This window comes from Aspergillus oryzae, chromosome 2 (assembly GCF_000184455.2).
Source record: "Aspergillus oryzae RIB40 DNA, chromosome 2".
Lineage (NCBI taxonomy): Eukaryota > Fungi > Ascomycota > Eurotiomycetes > Eurotiales > Aspergillaceae > Aspergillus > Aspergillus oryzae.
The window spans coordinates 3290390-3315345 of record NC_036436.1 but is presented as its reverse complement, the minus strand read 5'-3'; the positions used below and the strand labels follow the sequence as shown (position 1 = coordinate 3315345).

Sequence of the window (24956 nt, the reverse complement as noted above, 5' to 3'; positions counted from 1 at the left end):
CCACCTAGGCTCTCATTTCCAACTTAGGAAACTAACTACCTAAATAGAATACGACAACCTCGGTGCCTGGATGCCTTGCCACCTTGATGCCTTGCCACCTTGATGCCTCGCCACCAGCACTTTCTGCACGTGATTGAAGCATCGACAATATGACTGGCTGATTATCACTCTTCCATACTGGTACCTTTTCTCTGTGCTCGATCTTTAATGGAAGAAAATAGAATATCACACTAACTATTCAGCAGCTAATAATGATATAAAGCCTTCTAAATATTCCCTAGATTTCACCTTCTCCAAAAGTGTCTGCGAACTGATACCAGCTACCACTGATCCCGGCCAAAGCTCCCATAGTTACCTCGAAGTTGGAATGTCGCCTCCAGCTTCCACAACCCTTATCAACGAAGATATCCACGTCGAAACAACCTTCGCCACAGACGATTCTGAAGACGTCCCCGTTAACAAGAAGACCAGCTTCAATGGCAGACTGAACCAGTACTTCCACACGTCCAAGAATATCTCCAACTCTTCAATACAAGATACATCATCCAAGCGAAAGTCCGAATCAGAGTCCAACGGCCAATCCAGCAACGACAATGACTCGAACTCCAAGCGAAGAAAGAAAGCCATCTCTACCACCGTTCTCAACCTTCCCCAACGGATAACCCGTTCTCGCTCCGCGTCATCATCGCCGGCCTCCTTCGCCTCGCCGTCCCCGTCGCCCGCCACGGAGCCAAGCACACCAGGTCGTTCTCGCGCTCGCCGTCAGCCCTCTTCCCGCAAGAGTACACCAGCGTCTTCCTCCGTCTCGCTCCTCCGCGACACCATCCCGCCGAACCTTACCCTTCTCCTGGTAGGCGTCAACCCGGGTATCATGACCGGTGCCACGGGGTACGTCTACGCTCACCCATCCAACTTATACTGGAAGCTCCTCCATTGGTCTGGCATAACGGCGATTCGGCACCCTCCCTCTGATACCTATCGGCTACCGGAATTATATAATATCGGGAATACCAATATCGTAGAGCGTCCGACCCGCGACGCCAGCATGCTCAGCAAGGCGGAGATGGACGCCGGCGTGCCCGTACTAGAAGAGAAAGTAGCCAAGCAACAGCCAGAAGCCGTTTGTCTTGTTGGCAAGAGTATCTGGGAGGCTGTATGGCGGGTTCGTAAGGGTCGGGCTATTCGGAAGGAAGAATTCCGCTACGGATGGCAAGATGAGTCGGAGAACATGGGTCGGAGTGAGAGGTGGAACGGGGCGCCGGTGTTCGTTGCTACCACTACTAGTGGGCTAGCAGCTGGGATGAGCATGGCCGAGAAACAGGCCGTATGGAACGAACTGGGAAAATGGGTGAATAGTCGACGAGCAGCCAAGAAGAACAACCTTCCAGAGTAACTATATACAAGGATCTTAAGAATTATTCCATTACATGAGCAATACTACTTTCGTACTTACTAGTCTAATGTACGACGCTACAACGAGGAAATCCCACGGAGCGAGAATCAAAATTTATACGATCCACTCAGTGGAATCATTTCATTGATGCCATGATTTATACATGCATATTCGCATATTCCTATCCTCAAATATAATAAAATTTAAGAGAAAAACACCCCAATAAAACAAATCAATCCATGGCTCATAAAAACATGCATAGCTCTGCTGAATTAAGAAAATTACCGGCCAACGACAGGGGAGTCTTTAGCGTCATTGGTACCACCCTGGCGTTCCTTCGTCTAGAAATATAAGTTAGCATCGAATCTCAGAATGAAAGTGAGGGTAAGGGGAGAAAAGCATACCACAGAAGACTGGTATTCGCCGTTCTCTAGGATCTTCTTAATGCACTCATCCTCGTTCGAGGTACCGAACTCGGTCTCCAGAATACCCTTGCTAGCGCCGTCCATGATGCCTTGAGCACCGTGTCTAGTAAAAGCATGTTAGGATGCAATTGGTCTGGGAAGAGGGTCAGGGAGGTAGATGGGAGGAACCTACTTGTGAGTAACAAAAATCTTAAAGCCGTTTACCACATCGGCCAGTGGGATTGAGCGATCCTTGCGCCAGTTGTTGAGGATCTCAATATCGTCGACGAAGACTACGAAGTCCTCAGAAGATCCCTTGTAGAAGACCTTTGCAGTTTGTTCGTTGGCACGAGTCATCTTGACGTGTTTGGAGGATTGAATTGAAGTTGGAGAAAGTCAATTGATGCTTCACTTTTCGTTTGGAGGTAACGAAGAGGGAGAGGTGGAAGTTGGAAAGCAGTGGGAGGTCTATGAGCTGTCGCGTGAGATGAGGTAGTATATGATGACGTCACTCGGTGGTTCGGCGGGATAGAAAGTTCAAGATGTCAATGACTAGAGAGTCGTTCACGTAGGAGGAGGATCTCGAGATAAATAAACTAGGGTGATAAGAGAGTAAGATACAATTGTTCTCTGAAAGTGAAGATGTTATTCTATGCCACTCTTAAAGAGGGTTAACACGGTCTCTAAATAAGGTCGTTTGCTACGGATTGGAGGGTCGACGAGCAACCCCTCCGACGTCATACCCCGTGAGAGAGATGGAATTAAATGACTTACGATGGGCTCCGCTTTTTCTTGCCCCGACCACAATGCAAGGCATATTACTCACTCAGTATGTCGATGATGCACTCAATGCTTGGTGGGGAGATTTTCCCATTAGTATCTGATACTAATTGCCTCGCCAACCACCGCATTTCTCAGCCCACTCTCCTCCCCCCACCTGTCTCAGCGAATCGATACGAAACAAATAGATACCTTCCTTTCCGACATGAAAGCACTTGGACCCTCACCCCTGACGCAATATCGCAGATACTCTCCATCCCAATTGCATCATTATCCTCCACTAACACACACGCGTAAGCCTGGACTTCTCTTTGGTCGCCTCAATGACATGGAATTAAACATGATCCGGATAGATGTCTTCAATGGACTCTCGGCACGGGCGCGCTTACAATTTCCGTCTCCTTTGTCTGTCTGCTGGAGACGAAGGCCACAAGATGACCTTGGATGGTTCCTTAGCCCTAATGTCTTACTGCATTTTATGGTTCCCATGCTGGATTTCAAAAGACAGCCGACATTCTTTTCATCGCTAAGTCCCCATTTAGCGTGGAAAGCTTCGACTTTATCACTGTCGTTGGACCATTTACACTGAGGAGTCTCTCTGGTAGAGTAAAGTTTCTCAACAACAGACTGGCTTCGGGGAATGTTCACCGAACTTGAACGTCTGTAGACCCCCGGACGGACAGTAAAGCGCCTCATAATTGTGCCCGGCCGAAAGAGAATGTCGCCTTTCGCTAAGCTCATCCCAGGGTATGGGAGGTATTCCCGAGTGTACACCGATGAGATAATTCTTTCCAATCTTATCCGGTCTTGTCTTCGAGTTGTCAGTATAACTGGTGACTCTGGAACCGATAACTTCGGTCGCTCGAACTCGCCGTCTACATGACGAGCAGTCTGTCCTAGCTTGTGTGGGCAGTGCGTTCTCTTGATCACTACATGCTGCAGGTCGGACTCAACGCGTGAAATTGCTACCGAGTGGACAGAGGCCGTACGAGAGAATGAAGGCTCGAAACTCGCCATTTGATCCAGAGGGGCCAAGTCCAGGGTAAGAAAGGAATATCCTCGCAGCTCCGAGGACACTGGCCTTTGCATATTAGCCGATAGTGCGGCTGACTTGAGAAACTCGGCTTTCCATTGCTTTTCTTCGTACGCGGATGAGGCACTCAAAACAAGCTCAAACTTTGTATTTTGAAATTGAAACACCAATTTCCATGAGAAGAAGCACCCATGGCAGCAAAGACCTATTCTGCAGCTTAGCATAAGAAGGATGGGGAAAGGGAAAGGAAGAAAGCCTACGTACCTTTTCCATTCCTTAGAGTATCGATCTTCGCATCACAGACATACAAGCACGCGACCACTTCTAAGCTGCGATCGTCATTCTTGGTTTTGGCCAGCAAAAAGTGGCTCTTGAATAAGACACAGACCATATAGTCACCTGCAAGGTATGTCGAAGACTGGTATGTGGCATGGAGAACTCCGCAAAGAGTCATTGGTCCCAATTGTTTGTAAATGTTATGAACAGCAACCTGAAAGCCGGTCAAATTCCATACGTACGCAGCCTTCTGGATTTCTATTGATCCAGTTACTTACCAGTTTGGGGAGCCTTAGCATCTCTTGTAATAAGAGGGTCCTTTGTACCATCCCTTTGTTAACCGGATTGCCAGGCGCATTATTGATTTGATTGATCATGGCACGAACGCCCTCCAAAGCTTGGTGAATTCCGTCATGCGCAGTTGGGTCGTCTTGAATATGGGTCCACTTTAGTAACTCTTGGAGCAGTAATGGATACTTGCAAAGGCGTTGGATTGGCTGGGGCTTCATCAGCATTTGACTGTACATCTCTTTTGCGCTATTGACTCAAACCTTTATGAGGAGGTCATGCAACAGCATCGATTTGTTATTTTCGAGGGCCTGGTTCTCAATCGACGCTACTGACTTCGACAAGGCTTCGATACCATTCTCCAAAACCGACCAGTTCGGCACTGATTGACGTAGAATATCCACATCCTCCGTAAGCTGCTCGTAATTGCTACAGAAATCCATATATGTTGCAAAGGACGCTGACTGCATAGTTCGGCATCAGCACTGCCAATCAAACAAGTTCGAGCAACGTACTAGCTTTCCAATCTCAACTGCAACTTCCAGTGCTTCATTCGCTTCTGCTGCAAGTGTTTTAAAGCGTGAAAGTACGGATCTCTTGAAACAACGTGTTCTCATAGATCTACTCTGAAGTGCTCTCGGACTCAGAGCAGTAGGATTAAAGCGCTCATGTACACCCTGAGGCACCAATCTGTCATACTCTACCGCCGCAAGGCTAGACATTGGCGTCACCTTCCGGATCCGTGCCAGAAGGTCTTCGTGTAGTTCGCGAATTTGGTGGAGATTGTAGTAGATCTCCGGTCTTGCGGAGAAAAGGAAAAGCACCTGGGATGACCAATCAGTCAGTTTCGAGGCGGACTCTTGAAGCCAATGCAAGGTATACATTGATAAGGGCTTTCAAGCCAAACACATAGTCCGACTCAGTAGTAATAATCTCTCGAAGAACTTTACGCCGCTTAACAGCGCGGTTGTGTGCTTCCTCATCGATCGAAGGGCTCAATGCTGGTCTTAAGCTCTCTATAGACCCACGCAGGTCTGAGCCAAAACTCCGATTCGTACTCTGGGTGGTTCCCCTTGATCTCACTACACTTTGACTGGCAACGCTCAAGGTACTCGTCTTGATGGTCTCCAGATTGGATGAGTGACCTGAGAGACATTCCCACTGCAGATCCTGTCCTCCTCCACAGGGCAATGCATTGGTATTCTCACAGTGTGCCTGCGTAGTATCCGACCAGCCCTCCACGTATCTTAGACGCTGACAGGGACTGTAGCTCTTTTTTGCTCTAAAGCTTTTGACCCAACGTTTAAACGGTAGAAAGCTTGGGGTATGCTCTTCTGGCGCATGTGAATCGGTTAAATTCCTGCGTTTCGCCTCTAATTCGAAGTCTCCCATGACCAGATGGTGCTTTTCAGCCCCCTCTTCTTTGAGCCCTTCCATGGTGATAGATAAAACAACAATTTTATATAGAATAGGGTAGTCCACAGTGGGAAGGGATACGGACCATCCCTTCAGTAAGAATATATGAAGCTCGTAGGGCAGAAAACAGTAAAGCACATGCTGTAAGAGGAAGTCATGGCCCATAGTGCATTGTAGATAAACAGACCAAGACGGAAGGAAATAAGATCCACCTTCCTACAGATTCTACATGCGACTGATCATGAGCAGCGCAATCCAGGGTAGGAACGACCTACTTTTTAATGTAGAATAACTTGTCAAGCGCAATGAAATGTACCTGGAACAAGCTCTCGCTATCTAATTGATAATATACACAAAACGCAGAACGGAGAACGGAGGTAAATCCACCAACGTCAAATAATCCCTATGTTGAAACAGTTAAATCGATCGATTTCTTCTTATTCATTACAGCATTCGAGAGTACTGTGTATAAGCAAAAGTGACTGAGGTCTTTAAAAGGCCATACGCCAAGATCCGAACTTCCTCCAGATTTCCAGAACAAAGACCCACCAAACTACCACCACCTTATTTTATCACTGCCACAGAGTCCAGACAACTCTTCTTGGCCTTCTATCCCAACCACAGCAGCGATGCCTTACTTCTCATTGGTTTTATCTTAGGATGGTAATACATATGGACGATAATATTCATGCACCAACAGTGGCCTCCGGTCCTACAACGACCGGAGGGCCTGACCGCGACCCGGCGAAGCTCTCCATGGTCGAATTGATGCAGGAAAAGGAACGTATTGAAGAGGAACTTTCGGCGTTAAGCAGTATCCTTACGTCTGTGAGTAATCAGATGGCTCCTACCCTCGAGAATATATCTAATCATTTGAATCTTTTGCAGCACGGTGTTAACATGAATTCATCGCTGACAACATTCGACGACTTCCCACGAGCCGATATTGACGTTGCCCAGAGTAAGAATGCTTCTCTTATGTCCAAACCATCACTAAGCCTAACGCAGTCCGCACAATACGCGCGAAAATTATTCGACTTCGCTACGACCACAAAGAGGTCATGAAATATCTGGAGGCAGGTATTCACGATCATTTTGCGAATCTTCAACGCGCGCAAGGTGATACATCTTCTGTCAGTAATACAAATGGGTCTAGTGGAACACAATCCAATTTGACTGGCAATCCTTCGTCGGATGCCGCGATGCTTGGGCCACCATTCGCAAGAGTAAACAGTGTCGCAGCCGCAAGTCCTGCGGATCGGGCTGGCCTGAAACCGGGAGACAAGATACGCAGCTTTGGGACCATTAATTGGATAAACCATGAGCGTCTCTCCAAGGTGGCTGAATCGGTCCAACAAAACGAAGGGGTAAGTTTTAACGGCTCTTCTTTTCGCCTTTTTCAATTGTATCTGGGGCCGGTTTGTCGCTTAATATGAAGGGCCAATTTTACGAATGACTGACTTTCATTCTATCAGCGTACTTTGATCGTCAAAGTTCTCAGGCAAGATGGGGGCGATGCCACAGAGCTGGACTTGGAGCTTGTGCCACGACGAGATTGGGGTGGTCGTGGTTTATTGGGCTGTCATCTTGTTCCTTTGTGATTTGAGACAAAGGCTATTGTATTTGACGAGGCATGCGGTATGGTTTCTTAATGATTGGAGTTGTTTAATGGGACAAGCAAGAAGGCATCACAAAGGAGTTACTAATTAGGATATTAATGATGATGACTTGAAAACATTTACGAAAAACATCATGGCGGAGTGCCCTGAAATAGCTCTTTTCCCCCCCCCCTTTCTCGTTCACTTCATATCAGTATATTTGGTTTAGTAAAAGTGATCAATAGCCGTGCAGTTGCCGCGATCCTGCGGGGCATGTGTGCCTTAGGCTTTTGTCACGTGGCTTAAAACTTGGTGACCGACTCAGGGCAAAAATTCCATCACCAGGTTCGCCTTTCACTTCGTTCCCTCCCTGTGCTTAAAACCCTATCTCACCGTATACACCGCGTTCTTTCATCTATCATCAGTCGCAACCGTTTGTCGACTTTTGATACGCATAATCTTCTTCCCGGACCTCATCGTTTTTGAGACTTTATTCCACCTTTTTTTTCACATAAAATATCACCATGGCTGCCCCAGTCCCAACCTTTAAGCTTGTCCTTGTCGGTGACGGTGGTACTGGAAAGGTAAGTTGGATCTATTTCTTTGACATCAAACAGCGTCCATATGTCCTTTGTCTATATCTCGTGGTCGCTATCTTTCGGCACAGGAGGCCTTTCTGCCATTACTCTTTATCCTCCCTTCCCCGCCGCCATCGCCAAATCTCTTAACCCGATAATGAGACGTTTTTACTAACATTATTCCTTGCAGACCACCTTCGTCAAGCGCCACCTTACTGGCGAATTCGAGAAGAAGTATATCGCAACTCTCGGTGTCGAAGTGCACCCTCTTAATTTCACCACCGTATGCCCCACCAAGGACCCCGCTTTGGGCTATACCCCCATCCTGTATTCAGACGACTAACGGTTGTGGTAGAACCTTGGACAAATCCAGTTCGACGTGTGGGATACTGCCGGCCAGGAGAAGTTCGGTGGTCTGAGAGATGGATACTATATCAACGGCCAGTGCGGTATCATCATGTTCGATGTTACCTCCCGTATCACCTACAAGAACGTTCCCAACTGGCACCGTAAGTTCTTTTTACATCCTCGGCATGTGAATATCTGAGTAACCCAACTTCTAGGTGATCTCGTCCGTGTCTGCGAGAATATCCCCATCGTGCTGTGCGGCAACAAGGTTGATGTCAAGGAGCGTAAGGTGAAAGCCAAGACCATCACCTTCCACCGCAAGAAGAACCTCCAGTACTACGATATCTCCGCTAAGTCGAACTACAACTTCGAGAAGCCCTTCCTCTGGCTTGCTCGGAAGCTGGTCGGCAACGCCACACTGGTAAGTTGCCTTTCTGCAGTCCACTGTCGTCACCTGCTAAAATAGTATCTAGGATTTCGTTGCTGCCCCTGCTCTTGCTCCTCCTGAGGTCTCGGTCGACCCGGAAGTTTTGAAGCAGTATGAGGCGGATATCGTAACTGCCTCGGCCCAACCTTTGCCCGATGAGGATGATGCCGATCTGTAAGCCTGAGAACAATAAATGGATGGGGCTGGACAACTGTTATGGCTACGGTCCCTCCCAACATGTTGGGTTCGTTATGCAAGGTCTTGAATTACGATACAACGATAGCGGTCGGAGGATGAGTTTGCGGATGATGGGGATGATTATGCGTTTTCCATATAACTACTAGTAGTCTAGACTCTCCACAAAGTTCTTGATTTTTTTTGAAACGATAACACTGTTGACAGCAAAGGGACCACAACATGCTCTGTGATTGTTGGCTATTTTAGCATAGCCCATTGAAAAAAGAAAACAAAAGCATTATTCTTTATTCCACAGGAAAGAAAAACCGAAGAAGAGAAAAGACAGGGAGTATGCTTCGACTTAAATAATATATAGACTGGATGCACAGCCATTATCGACTGTGTCAGTGGGTAATATGCCATTTTCCCCATTCAAACATGAACTGTAGTAGTTATGATCCATGATGTCAATATTTCTGGGTGGTGTTAAAAAGTGTTGGATATCTAGGTACGAGTATTGCATATGATATGCCTGGTTGGGGAAGGTTGTCGACGCGACCTCGGGACTCGAGATTTACCTACAATGAAGAGTAGTAGTAGTAGTAGTAGTTGCTACTGGGTGGATTCACTGATGGAGACTGTTTGAGAGCAAGACTTCATATACTAGTAGCCTCCAGAAGTGAATCTCGGATAGATGAGTCTGTATGCAGTCTGGCAGTATTCTTTGTAAGTATAGTAAGGACTAAAATATATCCCTCAAATATACTATATCAAAGAAGAAAAACAAGCAGATCCTCTGGAACTGTACTAGGAGCAAATAAAAAAGAGAGACATTAATAGTTCCAGGCCAATGATAGAATTCCGATATGGTATATACGTGTATGCGATAATGTGATAGATCAAAGAGGGGAAGAACACAGGGGTGAGTAGATAAAAGGGGAAAAAAGTATTCTCGAGCTGATAATGTAAAGTACAACTACTACTGACCAACAGGCACCGACATCAGTCAACACTGCAGTGCAGGCAGCAGCTTCATAATACTCATTCACTATTAAATTCTCTTGTGTTTTCTAGCCTATTCCGGGTGTATTTACCTGTCTCCTTTTCTTTTCTTTTCTTTTTTATTTTGACTTTTACGCCCTGTTCCATCAGAATTAAAATCCACTTTCCGCTGCCAAGCGTGATCGTCAATCTACACATCATCTTCTCCAGCGATCACTCATCCCACATCTTACATTCTTCGGTCTTTAATGTCGCACCTCAAGTTAACTCATGTACATTGCAGAGCTGTGAATTGTCCCTGATCGCGAAGCCGGAACGCCTTTGTGACAAAGTGGCAGCTTTGGGCACTAAGCTCACAAGCACATTCTCAAACTTGGATTCATCCATCATGGCTTCCTCAACTGACGCGTCTATAGAAGACATCCTGGAAGATCTTCAGCTAAACCATGTTATTTTGCAAAGCTTAGAAGAACAACGACCAAATGCCCTTGCTGAAAGGCAAGAGATATTAGATGTTATCAAAACATTAGAAACGCGACTGGCAGAACTACGCGGTACTGCCACAAAGAGCCCGCCACATAGTCGCTTTCCTCCCCACCAGGGTCCGGAAAACTCATTTTCGTATCGAGCGCAGCTAGATGGAAGCTCTGACTCTAGTCCTGTCAACTCTCCTAGGGGTTTACGACAGGATCAGTCGACCATGTCTCCCCCGTCGCAGCCATTCCAGTCGGCGAAGAGGCTAGCGGAGCAATCTCAACCTTTAGGGCCGTTGACCATTCGAAAGCGTGGGCGGGAAAAGGACTATGATCCCAATCACGCCCACGATGATAGTGTCGAAACAGATTGGACTGATGATCTGGACCTACCCTTGAAACGGATCGCAACAAAGAAGCCTTCCTCTAGCCCGAGTTCATTGTCTATTCGTAGTCTTCAGGGGCAGGGGCAGGATGACGGCTTTGATGACAGCATTGATGAACTTCGAAGAGTGCTGGGCTTGGACAGTCAAGATATACTCGAGCTCCAAGACGAACAGCGAAAAGCTGAACAATGGCTCGAGAGTCGCAAGGAACAGGAACGCCTCGACGAGGAGTATGCTCGTAGACTGGAAGGCTTGCAAGAGTCACCTCGCCCAACTTCAGCCAGAAGCACGTCATCCACTCACTACTCTGAGTCTTCTTTACTTTCCCCTCCCAGGGTAAACAACGGCACACCATTTCCCGATATCAATCGATTAATGCCTGGGGCCATACAGACCCCAGATATTTATCGTTCACCATTTGTACCGCCTCCGTTGCCTGAGACAAATCGGCCTGGGCCCCAGCGCCTCCAACCGACCCTTATACCCGACAGCGATGATAGCGATATTGCCGAGATCTCAGCTCAGGATTTCGAGCTTCTCATCGGTCCTTCCTCCAAGCGTCCTTTCCCATCGCACCATTCCATCGGCAGTTCGCGTTACTCATTGCAAGACAGCTTTCAGCAACAGCGACCTTACTCTAGTCTGTATCCTTATCTAGAGTCAATGCCCGGCCCAAGTGGTATCGGTGGACCTGGCCCTGCATACGGCCCACACGTATTGCAGAACACCATGGCAAGGCTCAGTGCTGGGAAGCAGCTGCTTGAACATGCGGGGAGGTCCATTTTCGGGGGGGTTCCTAATCCCTTCTCATCCTATGATAGCTCGGTTCCTCCTTATCCAGGTCCCACGGGCTACGACATGAACAAGTTGCCGGAGTGGATGAGTGATTACTATGGAGCTGATCCAACAAAGGTCAATGAAGAGATCAAACAACTTCTGGAGACTATCAGGCCCGATTCGGATATTTCTACGGAAAACCGTGAAGGGACTCCCGAGGCTCTCAAAGTAACGTTGTTGGAGCATCAAAAGCTTGGGCTGGCATGGATGAAATCGATGGAGGAGCAGGAGCAAAAAGGTGGTATACTCGCTGATGATATGGGCCTGGGGAAGACAATACAAGCCATTGCTCTCATGGTATCCCGACCCTCTACGGACGAGGAACGAAAACCGACTTTGATTATTGCCCCCGTCGCCCTGATGCAGCAGTGGAAGCGGGAGATCGGAAGAATCTTGAAGCCTGGCCGTCACCAACTCTCGGTCTATATTTTGCATGGCGAAAAGCGAGCTGTGAGCTTTAGGGACCTGAAGAACTATGACGTGGTTCTTACTACCTTTGGAACGTTGTCTTCCGAACTCAAGCGTCGAGAAAAATACGATGAGCTACAGTCGTCTGGCGCCAACGAACAAACCCTGTCGAGAGAAATTGCCAAATCTTTACCGTGTCTTGGGCCGTCCAGCAAGTGGTATCGTGTGATCATTGATGAAGCTCAGTGTATCAAGAACCGTAACACGAAAGCTGCCCTTGCCTGTTGTCGTCTTAACGCCACCTATCGCTGGTGTATGAGCGGAACTCCCATGATGAACAATGTCCAAGAGTTGCACTCACTATTGAGATTTCTCCGCATCAAGCCTTACAGCAATTTGGAGCGGTTCAATCACGACTTCACACGGCCCCTCAAGGGGTCCAGTGTTAGTGCACAGCGCAAAGCAATGAGACAACTCCAGGTCCTTCTGAAGGCGGTCCTCTTGCGGCGAACTAAAGATTCCAAGATTGACGGGAAACCAATTCTACAACTCCCGCGACGGATCTCAGAAAAAGTGCACGCTGTGTTCAGCGAAGATGAACTAGAGTTATACAGTTCGCTCGAGGCTCGAACTCAACTCCAGTTCAACAGGTATCTCGAGGCAGGAACCGTGGGACGAAATTACTCCAATATTCTAGTCTTACTCCTCCGGCTACGACAGGCGTGCTGCCATCCCCATTTGATTACCGACTTCAGCGTCAAGCTCAACGCGAACACAGATGAACTGGATTTGATTGCAAACGCGAAAGAATTCGATCAAGAGGTTGTGATCCGCTTGAAAAGCAACAATGATGATCTCGAATGTCCCATCTGTATGGATGCCGTTGAAAATCCAATCATCTTCTTCCCTTGCGGGCATAGCACCTGTGCAGAATGCTTCTCAAGGATTTCCGATCCGTCATTAGCTGTGAGACAGGGTCACGACGGTGCAGTAGAAGTCAAGTGCCCTAACTGCCGTGGCAAAGTAGACCCGAAGAAGATTACAGATCATGTGTCGTTTAGAAAGGTCCATGACCCTGACCACTCCCATGATCCAGTCGAAGAAGAGCCCATCAAGCCTGCAGAAGAGCAAGACGAGAGTGATGATAGTGATGACGACGATAGCCTGAATCGATTTATTGTCAATGATGAGGAGGACGAGGAAAGCTCGTCCAAGAGGTCCAGGCACAAGGGGAAAGGTAAAATGGCTAAGGCCAAGAAAACCCTTGCCGAACTGAAAAAAGAAGCCTCGAAGAATCAGAAATCGAAGCGCAAGTACCTCCGTCGGCTGGAGAAGACTTGGGTGTCGAGCGCTAAAATCGAAAAGGCCATGGATATTCTGCGGGGTATCCAGGAGGGTGAGGAGAAGACAATCATTTTCAGCCAGTTCACGTCTCTGCTTGACTTGCTTGAGGTTCCGATTGTGCGTCAGGGCTGGGGTTATCGGCGGTATGATGGTAGCATGAAGCCGGGAGATCGAAACTCAGCAGTACTGGATTTCACCGATAGCCCCGATTGCAAGATTATATTGGTCTCCTTGAAAGCGGGCAACTCTGGCTTGAACCTCGTTGCCGCATCACAGGTTATTATCTTCGATCCATTCTGGAATCCATACATCGAAGAACAAGCGATCGACCGCGCGCATCGGATTGGACAGGTGCGAGAGGTACAAATTCATCGGATTCTTGTGCAGAATACCGTCGAAGACCGTATCCTTGAACTTCAGGATAAGAAGCGAGAGCTAATCGAAGGAGCTTTGGACGAAAATGCCTCCAAGAATATCTCCAGACTTGGAACCCAAGAGCTGGCTTACTTATTTGTATGTGCTTCAAATTTGTTCCCTCGTCTTAACTGTGTCGTTCAAAGCTAACTTCATTTCTAGGGAGTTCACTAGGGGGATTCATATTTTATCTCATCAGCATGGCGTTGGCGGATTTCTGAATTGAACATTTAATTGGATTCGTATCCTCTAGAAGATACCCAAGATCTATTTACCCCTTAACTTCTCACACTTGAATGCGATTGTGCTATGTCGAACCATAGACTGTTGTGTTATTAAACAAATCCACTCCTTGCTCAAGTCCATCGAAAATACTAAGAGGAGATGTGTTAATATCGGCGAACTTCTGGGTTAATCGCATTGAACCAAGACGGTCATTTGAGGCGAAATTGAAATTCGGTGTCCTTCTGGTCGCATTTCCTTGTTGGCCTTTTCCTCCCTTCATTTCATTTATGGACGTATTAACTCCACTGAGTTGGATGGGAAGATAGAATGGGATGAATTGAAAGAAAGAAAAGTCTTTATTACAGTCAACTCCCGTATAAATGCGGTGAGCACGCGAGCAGCTCCCTTGCAATCATAATATGGGACAGAGTACATCCACCTAGTAGTAAACAGTACCCTCTTTAGCCGGAGATTCCTCGTTCGGGCTGCTTACCGCAATAGGCAATGCTGATCTTCATCTAGTTCATTTGTTTCTCTAGAATCATCGATCTGGTTATTGTTGGGACTCAACCTCCCAGCCATAGATTTAACCAGAGGTCATCTCCCTTTGTAGGGTCTTCCAGCCCCTCTGTTGCGCAACGGTCTTTATCATCGAATTGCGGGGCTCTTGTGTATGTAACCATGTGGACGGAAGTACAGTATAGATTCTACCCATGTATATTTCACCCAGCGCAATATCATTTGCAGCCTGATCCTCTACATAGGGCCAGCACAGGCGAGATTGTAAATCAGAGACTGGCAAGGAGAAGACAAGAAATGCAATGCTTCATGTATGCCAGCATTAGGGTCAAGAATAATCTCCGTAGGAAACCAGGAATCACAGGAGTGAGAGCCAGGAAAAGGGCTCAGGTAAAAAGCCTCGGTCCGTATGACGAGGCATGAAATCCCGCGACCGCCCTCCATTCACATGCCCCGAACACTCCGGGGAAGCTTGACGTTCCTGGTTTCTAAATCCCCAGACTCTTTCTATTTAAATCTTCTTTCTCTCCCTCCCTCTTTCCTGAGACACACGACTATTCAACTATCCACTACCTTTCACCCATCCACTACTATATACATCCCTTCACAATCGTGGTATCACAACTGTCACCATGTCTCTCAAGAACGGTACGTCTCTCCCTAGACAACTTTTCCCCACCAGCAAATATTCTATATTTCGGTAAATCCGCGACTAACGATAACTATTTATTTAGACGCTTTCCCCTCCTCCGCTGCTTTCGATGCGATCAACGCCGCTCTCCAGAGCGACGCTGCTGAGCGCAAGGAGGCTGTCGACAAGGCCAAGGCAATCGTCGCTTTCAACCTGAAGAATGACAAGGGCCAGGAAGAGAGCTGGTACCTCGACCTCAAGGAGAAGGGTGAGGTGGGCAAGGGTGCTCCTTCGGGGGGTAAAAAGGCTGATGGTTAGTGTCGCCTCGGCGTCTTCCGCGGACTTCCTTTTGTTTTGGTGACAAAGAAGCTAACCGTATCGCGTCGGTGATAAACAGTGACTCTGTCCCTCTCCGACTCTGACTTCGCTTCCCTGGTCAGCGGCAAGGCCAACGCCCAGAGACTCTTCATGGGAGGCAAGCTCAAGATCAAGGGTAACATTATGAAGGCGACCAAGATGGAGCCCGTCCTGAAGAAGGCCCAGGGCAAGGCCAAGCTATAGATACCCAGTTTCGTTGTGTAGTGTTTCGGTTAAATGTACATTTCCATCCATCTTATGAATCTTTTCTTGCTTTCTTGCTTTTTCTTTTGTGTAGGACCAGAAACCACTCATAAAGCCTACGCTCTCGTTTATCCACAGGGCATATTTAGTATGAGACATGACTTCATTGCAGATCACTTTCATTTACCATGATGTAGGCGTGGTGTGGTGAGAACACCATGTATAGGTGCATTTTCTTGTTTATATTAGTTTTCTAGGTACTACGAAGATTGTAGCCTCTTAACTTGTATACTTTACCTTGGCTGTCGTTGCCAACTGACAAGAAGTAATTTGAATGTTAACATGCCATACCCGGAATATATTTTACTGCGAATATCCGGACCCCATATTGACATCATGATACATGACATCAAAACTTGGACTTAATAAACCCGATTCCTACCGATAAATACTACTTAAAGATAATAATAAAGTGAGAGTACATTTACTCATTATAGTTTATAAAGGTTGGTATGATTGCGTACGTACATATCTAGGTGTGTCCATGGTGGGTCTGTATGTAACAACGATGGTAAGCATTACAGGTTGTCTGTTTATATAGTGAATTCCCCCAAGTTCACCCCTCCCCCAAGTGCAGGAGCTGTCATATACCAAGCAGCGCAATCTGTCATCGATATCGATTGTTTATTTATTTCCTTGCATGATATTGCATTCTCTCGGGCGTTTTCCCATACTATTAGTAGTAGCCTGTCAACCTGCCAAGAGGGTCACCTTGCATTCTCACGTGACCGTATTTTTTTTTCTATGGGCAACTTTCCCCGTCAAAAAAAAGTCGCGAGCCTCTCGTGAAGACAAACCGAAACGAAGCTCGTTCGAGCCACGACTATCCCAATCAAAGGCAGAGCATATCAAAAGCAGGCATCTGCCCTTTTGATATCTTAGAGAGCGCTGTATTTATACCGCTCTGCCTTCTCATCCCTCACCCTCTCCTAACTCCCATCCCGTTGCCTCGCGCTCGTCGCGATCGATTTCCGGGGCACATACTCAGCGCGCAAGCTTCCCGGCTTTATCCATCTCACTGAATCCGGGCAAGGACGTGACAGTTACTGGAATAACCGCTAGTAACCTAGAAAACGACAATCAAGTGGTCCTGTCATTTGCGTTTTCCGGACCATCTCTCTTACACGCCTATTCCCCCGTCTCTCGCACCCGTGCGCCGGTCGCTTCGATAATCGTCGTGACAACCGGCGCTGGATCCTCAGTTGGAACCAAGAGCAAAGCACTATCTTCCCGGAAGAAGACCAACGCGATCAAGACGCCCACCTAGTGGATGAGACATCCGAGTGAAGGGGCTTGAACAGAGGTCTAGGAAGGGGGCGAAGTCAACTATTCTTGTTTGTCCGAGGCATTCAAAGCCTAGACAGGGAGACTATTAATACAATAGATGTCGAAAAGATCGGCCCAGGGCCCTCAGGGGGACAAGGATTCCAACTTGTTTGATTTCAATATGAACAGCACACCAGATGAAAAGCCGCAGCGGGCAACCGCTGCGCAAATGGCGCAGAGAAAGTAAGTGGATATAAACCTACATTTGCGATCTGTCTCATATTGTTGGCATTTACCTGCAGCCTGCCATGTGTCAAAGTGATTCAATGTGTTCTATCTTTGTTTCATTGTGCCGCTTTGTCCTATTCAACATACCCTTGTGATTGTAAATCGCATTGTGCTCTTAACCCATCCATCCTCGATCCTTAAACTGTCCCTATGATTACTTCTCTTGTCTTCCTTGCATATAACTCTAGCAACTATAGTTGATTTCTAACATATTGAATAGGATCAAGGACGTTCGGCGACGAGCTCGTCCCAACACAGCTGCCCCCAGTACCACGGCGTCTTTCGGTGGCCCTTTCAATTCTCTTAATCCTAATACCGTCTCTACACCGTCTGTACCCCAACCAATTTCAAACGGGTTTACATTTGGTCAGTCACAGAGCTTTCCCGGAGCCAGTTCAAATCCTAGCCAACCGACCCAAAACGGATCGACACCATTTTCTTTCGGCTCCGGTGGAAGTAGCTCATCCTCATTCGATTTCTCTTCATCGTTTGGTGGATCGGGGTCGACGACAAGCAATCCTTTTGCTAGTATGACTGCTGGCTCCACCACCCAATCGTCTGATGGAGGCAGTTTCTCTGGCTTCAAAGGAAACATGTTCAATGTTCCCCCAGCTGGTAGTTCGGCCCCAGCCCAGCAGCCTTTGCCTTCGGGAGGGCTTTTTGGAACAGGATCGCAACAAAACAACACTACGGGAGGCTTATTCGGCAGCAGCACGACCAGTGGATCCTCTGGGCAACCTGCAACGGCAGCCCCCGCCACCACAGGCAGTATCTTTGGACAGAACAGTGCTTCCAGCAGTGCTCCGTCGACAAACGTCTTCGGCCAGTCAGCCTCAAATAAGCCCTCCCCATTCGGACAGTCCACCGCCTTTGGTGAGTCTATGCAGACATCTCCTGACGCAAAGAACAACGGTGCGCAGTCGAAGCCACCTATTTTTGGCGGTGGTGCCTCCCAAACTGGTTTTGGAACTTCCACAAACTTCGCCAGTCCTGGGGCTGGCTCCTTGTTCGGTGGCTCTGCATCGAAACCTGCTGAGACACCTAAGCCCCTTTTTGGTGCTAAGCCCACAGAGCAGTCAACTCCTTCGACCTCGCTCTTTGGTGCGACTACTCAACCCAGTTCTACTCCCTCTCCCGCTTCATCTACCCCCGCAGCCTCCAGCACGACCGCCGCTCCATCACCGTCTATCTTCGGAACTTCATCGTCAGCTAAACCCACCACATCATTCCAAAATCCCTTCCAGTCCACAAACCTTTTTGGCACTCCCGCCTCATCAACTGCAGCACCGGCTTTGGAGGATAAAGAAAAGCAAGAGAAGAAACCCGAGGAGTCTCAACCTAAGACTGGTTTCCAGTTCACGCCCTCTACCGGTGGCCCATCTTTGTTCTCAAAGAGTGCAAGTTCTGCAGCTCCATTGGCTCCATCAAGCGGCCTATTCCAGCCTCCATCTACGGGTAGCTTGTTTGCTCCCAAGCCTTCTGTAGAGCAGAACACTTCCAGTGTGGACCAGGATAAAGCTAAGCCTGCCGAAGGAAACCCATTCAGCAGTCTCTTCGCGCCAAAACCAGCTACCCCGGCCAAGCCAGCCGGAGAGCAGAAGCCTTCCACGGAGCAGAAGCCACTGTCCTCTTCTGGTAACGCTTTCGGTAACCTTTTCGCTCCAAAGCCCTCTACACCTAGCGAGGGATCGAAGACTAGCCAGCCAGAGAAGGCTGCCACTCCTACACCGCTTTTCTCAACCCCCACATCAGGACCTGATGCTCCTAAATCTTCTGGTCTTTTCGCGCAGTCGCCGTTGTTTTCGGCTCCTACTGTAGGAAATAAGACCCCGGCTCCAGCTGTGACCGCCCCGACCCCGTCTCAAAGCCCATTCAAGGTTAATGGCACAAGCACGGCCTCATCGGCCTCATCGGCTTCTGCTACCGAAAAGAGCTCGACAACAAGCTTTGAGGACATGCGACCATCCGGACTTCCTGATGATCTTGATAAAGCAAGCAAGGAAGAAGTGGAGACGTTGTATCGCATGCGCATGTTGAATGAATGTTTCAAACGTGAAGCGAGTCGCTTGGATCCCACTAAAGACGACTTTGATGCTCTTGTGCAGTTCTACATGCGTGTTCGTGACACCATTGGAGCGCCAGCTGGTCCGCAAAAGCGTAAAGCTGCGGACGAAAGTGCAACTGCTGATGGCCATTCCGTTAAAAAGGTCAAACCCTTCGGTTTGAATGCTGCCTCTAACAAGGAAGACTCTTCGCCCGCCACAACCACAACTGCGACTGGTTCTGTAGCTACCAACATCTTCGGAGCAAGCCAAGCGACCCCAACTACCAGCAAGAGAAAAGTGGCCGACGAGGATGAGAACACTGCTTCGCCAGGAAAGCGTGTCAGTGAAGACTCCACGACGGCGAGCATCTTCGCGCAGTCCTTCTCAAAATCCATCAACTCTGGGTCAAGTGATGAGCCAACTAAGCCTAACTCTACTCAATCCGTTACGTCTTCTGCCAGGCCATCTACTCCGGACTCAGATAAACCTGCTTTGTTCTCCACTACGCCTATCTCTTCCCCTCCAAAGCCTCTTTTTGCAGCCTCAACCACGACAAAGGACAACTCCACGTCGACGTCGCTGTTCTCGCAATCCGGCCCTTCCTTTAAGCCAACATTTACTGCATCTACTAATGGCACCTCTACTAACTCGAATCCGTTCGTCCTAAAGCCGTCAGGCGATAAGGAAGCTAGCTCTGCACCCGCCCCTATTCCTGGCATGCCAAAATTCGGCGCCGGAGCAACAAATTTCTTCGCCCAGTTCAAGGCACAGGTAGACAAGGATGCTGAAAAGGAGAAGGAAAAGCGCAAGGCGGAAGATTTCGATTCTGATGAAGAAGACGAGGCTGAATGGGAGAAAAGAGACGCCGAAGAACGCCGGAAAAAGCTAGAGGCACTTGAGTCTCAAGCTCCGAAACGCTCGAAATTTGTTCCTGGAAAAGGATTTAGTTTCGAAGACGACGAGGAGACAAGTGATCTGGATAAGAAGGAGGAGACCGCGCCCACCTCGGATGCTAGTACCTCCTCGATCTTTGACAAGAAGACTGACTCATCAGCCAAGCCCAACAACATCTTCGGTCATTTGTCAGCAACACCTTCTGAGGCTGAAGAGAACGACGATGCTGATGACACCGAGGAAGCGTCTGCCGCTGGTGATGAGCCAGAGGATATGTCCAAGGATACATCCCTTGCGCCCGCTAGCGAAGACGAAAGCAACGAATATGTGGATGCCAAAGCGGGTGCCGGCAGTGGTGCTGAGAACTCTGCTAACGACAGTAGTGACGACGGTGATCTTACCAAGGCTCTGAAAAAGTCGAAGCAAGAGAAGACCGCCACAAACGAGCAATCCGCCAGCGATACAGGCGCGAGTGGTCGTAGCTTGTTTGACCGTGTCGAGTACAAGCAAGACGGCACGCTGAAGCGTCAGGACGACGAGGAGCAAAAGCCCCTTTCTACGTTTTTCAATTCCTCCAAATATGCGTCCTCTTTCAACTCACCGGGAACGCCAAACCCATTTGCTCCGACTCCCTCTAAGTCTGATGCCGAGAAAGACGATGCTCCCACCTCGAAGCCCGCAACGCCGAACCCCTTTGCCAGCCTCTTTGGTTCTCCCTCGCCTACCCCTGCTGCAGGCACCCCATCTATATTCGCCCCAAGCGCCGCCAAGGCCGGTGCGGATAATACTTGGAAGATGAATTCTCCCATTAAGTTTGCCAGTGACTCAAATGCGGCTTCTACTTCGAAACTTGATTCCGCATCCGCGACGCCGGCTGCTGATTCCTCGAAACCATTCTCCACACTATTTGGAGCGGCATCTGCTACCAAGCCTGCATCTTCTGGTACTGGATCGCCATCACCTGGCTTCACATTTGGTGGACCTGCGCAGCCACCATCATTCCTGGCTCCATCGACTGTCAGCTCTGCTGCTGCCAGCCGCGCGTCCACTCCTGGAATTACATCCGACACGGGAGCCGAGGAGTCTGGAGATGGTGATGCAGCTGAGGCTTTGCCTCAGGCTAACCTTGCTCAAAGTCGAGCCGGTGAGGAGAATGAAGACGTTGTGATCGAGACTAGAGCGCGCGGCTTGAAACTCACCAAAGATGGATGGAACAGTCAAGGAGTTGGGTTTCTTCGTGTGTTGAAGGATCGCACTACCTCTCGCGGCCGTGTTATACTTAGAGCTGACCCGAGCGGCAAGATTGTCCTGAACGCATCCTTGATCAAACAACTCAGTTACACTGTCAAGGGCACCAGTGTGCACTTCCTTGTACCCCAGGCCGATGGGCCTCCGGAACAATGGGCAATCCGGGTTAAAAAGGAGGAAGCGGAACGCCTCGGGACTGCAATGGAAGAAACCAAGGCTTAGTTGGCAGAACTCCTCTGCTTACTATCAACGAACGTGTGACACATTGGTTGCAATTGACCACCATCATGATGCTCTTCTTTCCAGGTTGATCATAACTGGTGATGTATTATGGCCCTTTTACTTTATAGTTCCCTTTCCTTCCCGCCTGTCTTATAAAAGCAATCGTTGGAACATGTTCAGGTTCAGACGCCGTATGCATGGCCTTCTGTTTCTTTTCCAGGTATCGTGATAAAGTCCAATCCCTCACAGCGCCGACTTCATTTTGTCCTCTTGTACTTCTGACCTTACGATTTCTGGGAACTGTCTTAGCAAAACCGCGTTTTTAACTCGATCTTGAGTCTTGTTTTTCCCATCTGGTGTTATTGTTCGCCGTCGCACTCATGTGTTTCTTACTTTTCTTTTTTTGTGTCCTTTTCTGTTTGATCAATCTGAGGCACTTGTGTAACTATTTTGCATGCTGCAATTGCAACCGCATACTCGGAGAGCATCATGTCGTCGTCTGTCCAACCAGCGACGAGAGTCTAGCATAGCGTTTGGGTTTTGAGGGATCAATGGAATTAATCGGTTTTTGTTATTTAGAGACAATATACGACACCACGCTGTTTGCACACTGTGATATCTCAAAAACCAGTAGAGAATGTAAAGTCCACACTGCCCATTTTTCCTACAAGAACAGCCATCTCAGCTGAGGTAGAAAATAGCCCACCTTGGAGGCTTGTTCACGAACAAGCCAGAAATTAATTCCGATGAAACCAACTAGCCCCCTACTAATACGTACCTCAATAATATCTACTTAATATAATCTCTAGCGTATACACAACTAATTTCCAAATTAACCAGGAACCCACTATAGAGTACGAAGTATCCCACCCCCCGATCAGGAAGTTAGTTACTCAATTAACCCACTGATTCCTCCCCAAACACTCTAATTAAAAGAAACCACACGCAACAGAACGTAATCTAATCCAGAAAGAACCTCTGGAAATCATATCCGGATCCATTCCCCCCTCCTTAGTTTCTGGTAGTGCCATGAACGGGGCTACGGTTCTGGATACTTCTTAGTATGTCCCGTAGACCGGGTCCGTTGTTTGAAAAGGGGTAATGGTCGTATGTTCTCATGTCTGTGGGTTTGGGATTTGGGTATGTTGGTGCTATATGAGGATATTGGTCTATTGTTTGGTTTGTGAGAGAGGGGTTGGTGGATTAGGAATATTGGGGGTTGAGTTGGATTTAGTCCAATGTGAGTAGGGTTCTACTTCTGGTAGTAGTTTTGGGTAGTCGAGTGATAGGATGGATATCCATACACTTCTCAATATACATGACAGAAAGCCTATTAGATGAATTATAAACTCCAGGAACGTGATGCACGCGGTTAGAGAGCTAGTGGAGATAAATTTACACTACGAAAGCAATATGCGGAGTCACGACAGGGAAAGAAACTTTTCCGATTTTTTTAATTTAAATGTTCCAACCCAACCGAGCAAGACCCGACCCGGACGGTATCGTAAAAACAGAGAGAAACCCCATCATTTCATAGAGTAACAAAAGGTATATCTAATATGGAAATGAAAAAGATTTTCCCCGTTTACTCCTCGTCGACGACAGCGGTGTGGAGACCCTTGGTCTCCTTGACGTTGACGGCGTAGACCATGGAGTAGAGCTTCTCCTTGGCGTTCTCCTCGTCGTTACGCTTGCGGGAGATGCGGACACGGAGACGGAAAGGAACGCCCTTGACACCGGCCTCCCAGACCTTCTTGTTCAGGGCAGGGTCGATGCGGACATCCTTGGTGCCCTGTACCAAGTACATAGCGTCGTCAGTCATGGATACTCTTGAGAACCAATCAGGTAAGTTGGAAGGAAGAAGGGGAACATACCATAGCACGCTCAGTGAAGGCCTTGATCTCCTTGATAGCGCGAGGAGCACGCTTCTTGAAGGAAACACCGTGCAACTATACCCACAAAAAAGTTGAATTAGTCTTCCGCCCGAATGCCATCTGGGAAAAATATGATCTTGAGAAAAATCTGCGAACAAGATTTGCGGCCATAGAGGTGGACTTCATAAAACTAATTCTTCTTTTTTGGTCTTGGTTTCTTGGGAACGCCTGATGATTGTTCCTCCACACACACACGCAAAAGCAGGCATGTTTCATCCCTCCCTTTTCTGTAGATGTATTCCAAGCCACAGAGAAAAGGTTTTGGTGCCAGAAGGATTATTGCAGTGTTCTCCGTCCATTGCCTCCATGTCGAAACTTGCTTGTTTGTCTTGTTCCGCAGATCGGGGTTCGATCGACGAGAATACGACCGATGTGTGCAAGTAGGGATAGCGAAGACTAGTGTCTTAGCCTGTTGTGATTCAACGTACTCTCTTGTGCATGTTGATGGTGTACTCGCGCGAGACGACATCGGCGATGGCCGAGCGCTGCTTCTTGCCGGTCTGAACGGTGGTGGACATTTCTGATTTTTCACCCGTTGGTTAGTTGTCTCAAACCGATTGAGATTGATTTTTTAATAGAGCGATGAAGATCACAGTATAGGCTGATTGCACAAAGACTACTCACTGGGTGTTTTGACGAGGCGTCGGCTGTCGTTGGCTGAAGTGCTGTCGTGAGATTGAAGATTTTCGGACGGCTCTCGTTTTTCGTCGTCGAAATTCAGTGTGTCTCGCTTATCGTCCCGGAGCCCCTCCCATTGGCTGCGGGTAGATCACGTGACAGAACATAGTCATGACATCGAGGAACAGGCAGGTCATCACACTACTCAAATGGCCATTGTTCTTTTGCTGAGATACTTAATAACGAATTGACAGGGAACAATATGTACTCGCCATTCTTGAACATATCTTCTGCACTGGTCAACGATCAAGTTGAGGAAGTACTTCATGGATTAAGTACCACGTGACCCAGAGTTATACAGTCGTTGGTCCGAAATGGGTATAGCGTAGATCATTCTCTACTCGTACATTGCCCTAATTCGATAGATGGATGGATGTTGTTATGGCTCATGCATCAATGTATTGGCTTACGACACCAAGCATTCCAATCACCCACCAGGTAGCCTTTGATCTTATCCCTGGTGCAAATCAAGGCCTCGGTTTAGCCACCGCGCAGCAACTAGTAACCACAACTTGATATCATCTGCTCATTGGTGCCAGCGCCTTGCATTAATCCAAAATAAGACAAGCAATATCCTAACTGGGAAAGTACAGAGATAAGTTGGGGGAACACAGTTTACCTCCTTTTAAGATATTAAAGGACCTCTTAGTAAAGAGTCTCGGACTGTTACTAGAGTATTATCAAACCTGATACCATCAGTATTACTTTTGGTATATTCAATAACTAGGTTCGATTAACCGTTATAAACACTAGATTTCATGACTCGATTCGTCGTTATTCCTGAATAATTCATAATGACAGAC

The 24956-nt window shown here is 47.9% G+C and overlaps 8 protein-coding genes across 8 annotated transcripts; 5 read left to right on the top strand and 3 right to left on the bottom strand.

Moving 5' to 3' along the window:
• Positions 1-367: 367 nt before the first annotated feature.
• AO090003000458 (mismatch-specific DNA-glycosylase) lies at positions 368-1393 on the top strand (the record flags this gene model as incomplete). The annotated part of the gene is made up of 1 exon (XM_001819585.3): positions 368-1393. The coding sequence occupies one exon, from the start codon at positions 368-370 to the stop codon at positions 1391-1393; it is 1026 nt and encodes a 341-aa protein (XP_001819637.1).
• A 281-nt stretch (positions 1394-1674) lies between these two features.
• On the bottom strand, positions 1675-2154 carry AO090003000457 (SBDS family protein; the record flags this gene model as incomplete). Its single annotated transcript, XM_001819584.3, has 3 exons — positions 1675-1734; positions 1798-1921; positions 1991-2154. The coding sequence occupies 3 exons, from the start codon at positions 2152-2154 to the stop codon at positions 1675-1677; spliced, it is 348 nt and encodes a 115-aa protein (XP_001819636.1).
• Positions 2155-4431: 2277 nt separating this feature from the next.
• Positions 4432-5755, bottom strand: AO090003000456 (putative Rho guanyl nucleotide exchange factor; the record flags this gene model as incomplete). The annotated part of the gene is made up of 3 exons (XM_023234900.1): positions 4432-4603; positions 4874-5033; positions 5125-5755. The coding sequence occupies 3 exons, from the start codon at positions 5753-5755 to the stop codon at positions 4432-4434; spliced, it is 963 nt and encodes a 320-aa protein (XP_023089972.1).
• Positions 5756-6250: 495 nt separating this feature from the next.
• AO090003000455 (putative 26S proteasome non-ATPase regulatory subunit Nas2) lies at positions 6251-7191 on the top strand (the record flags this gene model as incomplete). Its single annotated transcript, XM_023234899.1, has 3 exons — positions 6251-6551; positions 6671-6957; positions 7066-7191. 3 exons carry the CDS (start codon positions 6251-6253, stop codon positions 7189-7191), a joined length of 714 nt encoding a protein of 237 aa, XP_023089971.1.
• A 521-nt stretch (positions 7192-7712) lies between these two features.
• AO090003000454 (Ran family GTP-binding nuclear protein) lies at positions 7713-8719 on the top strand (the record flags this gene model as incomplete). The annotated part of the gene is made up of 5 exons (XM_001819581.3): positions 7713-7772; positions 7957-8049; positions 8122-8275; positions 8330-8535; positions 8588-8719. The coding sequence occupies 5 exons, from the start codon at positions 7713-7715 to the stop codon at positions 8717-8719; spliced, it is 645 nt and encodes a 214-aa protein (XP_001819633.1).
• Positions 8720-10420: 1701 nt separating this feature from the next.
• AO090003000453 (uncharacterized protein) lies at positions 10421-13732 on the top strand (the record flags this gene model as incomplete). The annotated part of the gene is made up of 1 exon (XM_001819580.3): positions 10421-13732. The coding sequence occupies one exon, from the start codon at positions 10421-10423 to the stop codon at positions 13730-13732; it is 3312 nt and encodes a 1103-aa protein (XP_001819632.3).
• A 1594-nt stretch (positions 13733-15326) lies between these two features.
• On the bottom strand, positions 15327-15677 carry AO090003000451 (uncharacterized protein; the record flags this gene model as incomplete). The annotated part of the gene is made up of 2 exons (XM_023234898.1): positions 15327-15512; positions 15558-15677. The coding sequence occupies 2 exons, from the start codon at positions 15675-15677 to the stop codon at positions 15327-15329; spliced, it is 306 nt and encodes a 101-aa protein (XP_023089970.1).
• Positions 15678-17662: 1985 nt separating this feature from the next.
• AO090003000450 (RanBP1 domain protein) lies at positions 17663-21541 on the top strand (the record flags this gene model as incomplete). Its single annotated transcript, XM_001819578.3, has 1 exon — positions 17663-21541. The coding sequence occupies one exon, from the start codon at positions 17663-17665 to the stop codon at positions 21539-21541; it is 3879 nt and encodes a 1292-aa protein (XP_001819630.3).
• Positions 21542-24956: the final 3415 nt, after the last annotated feature.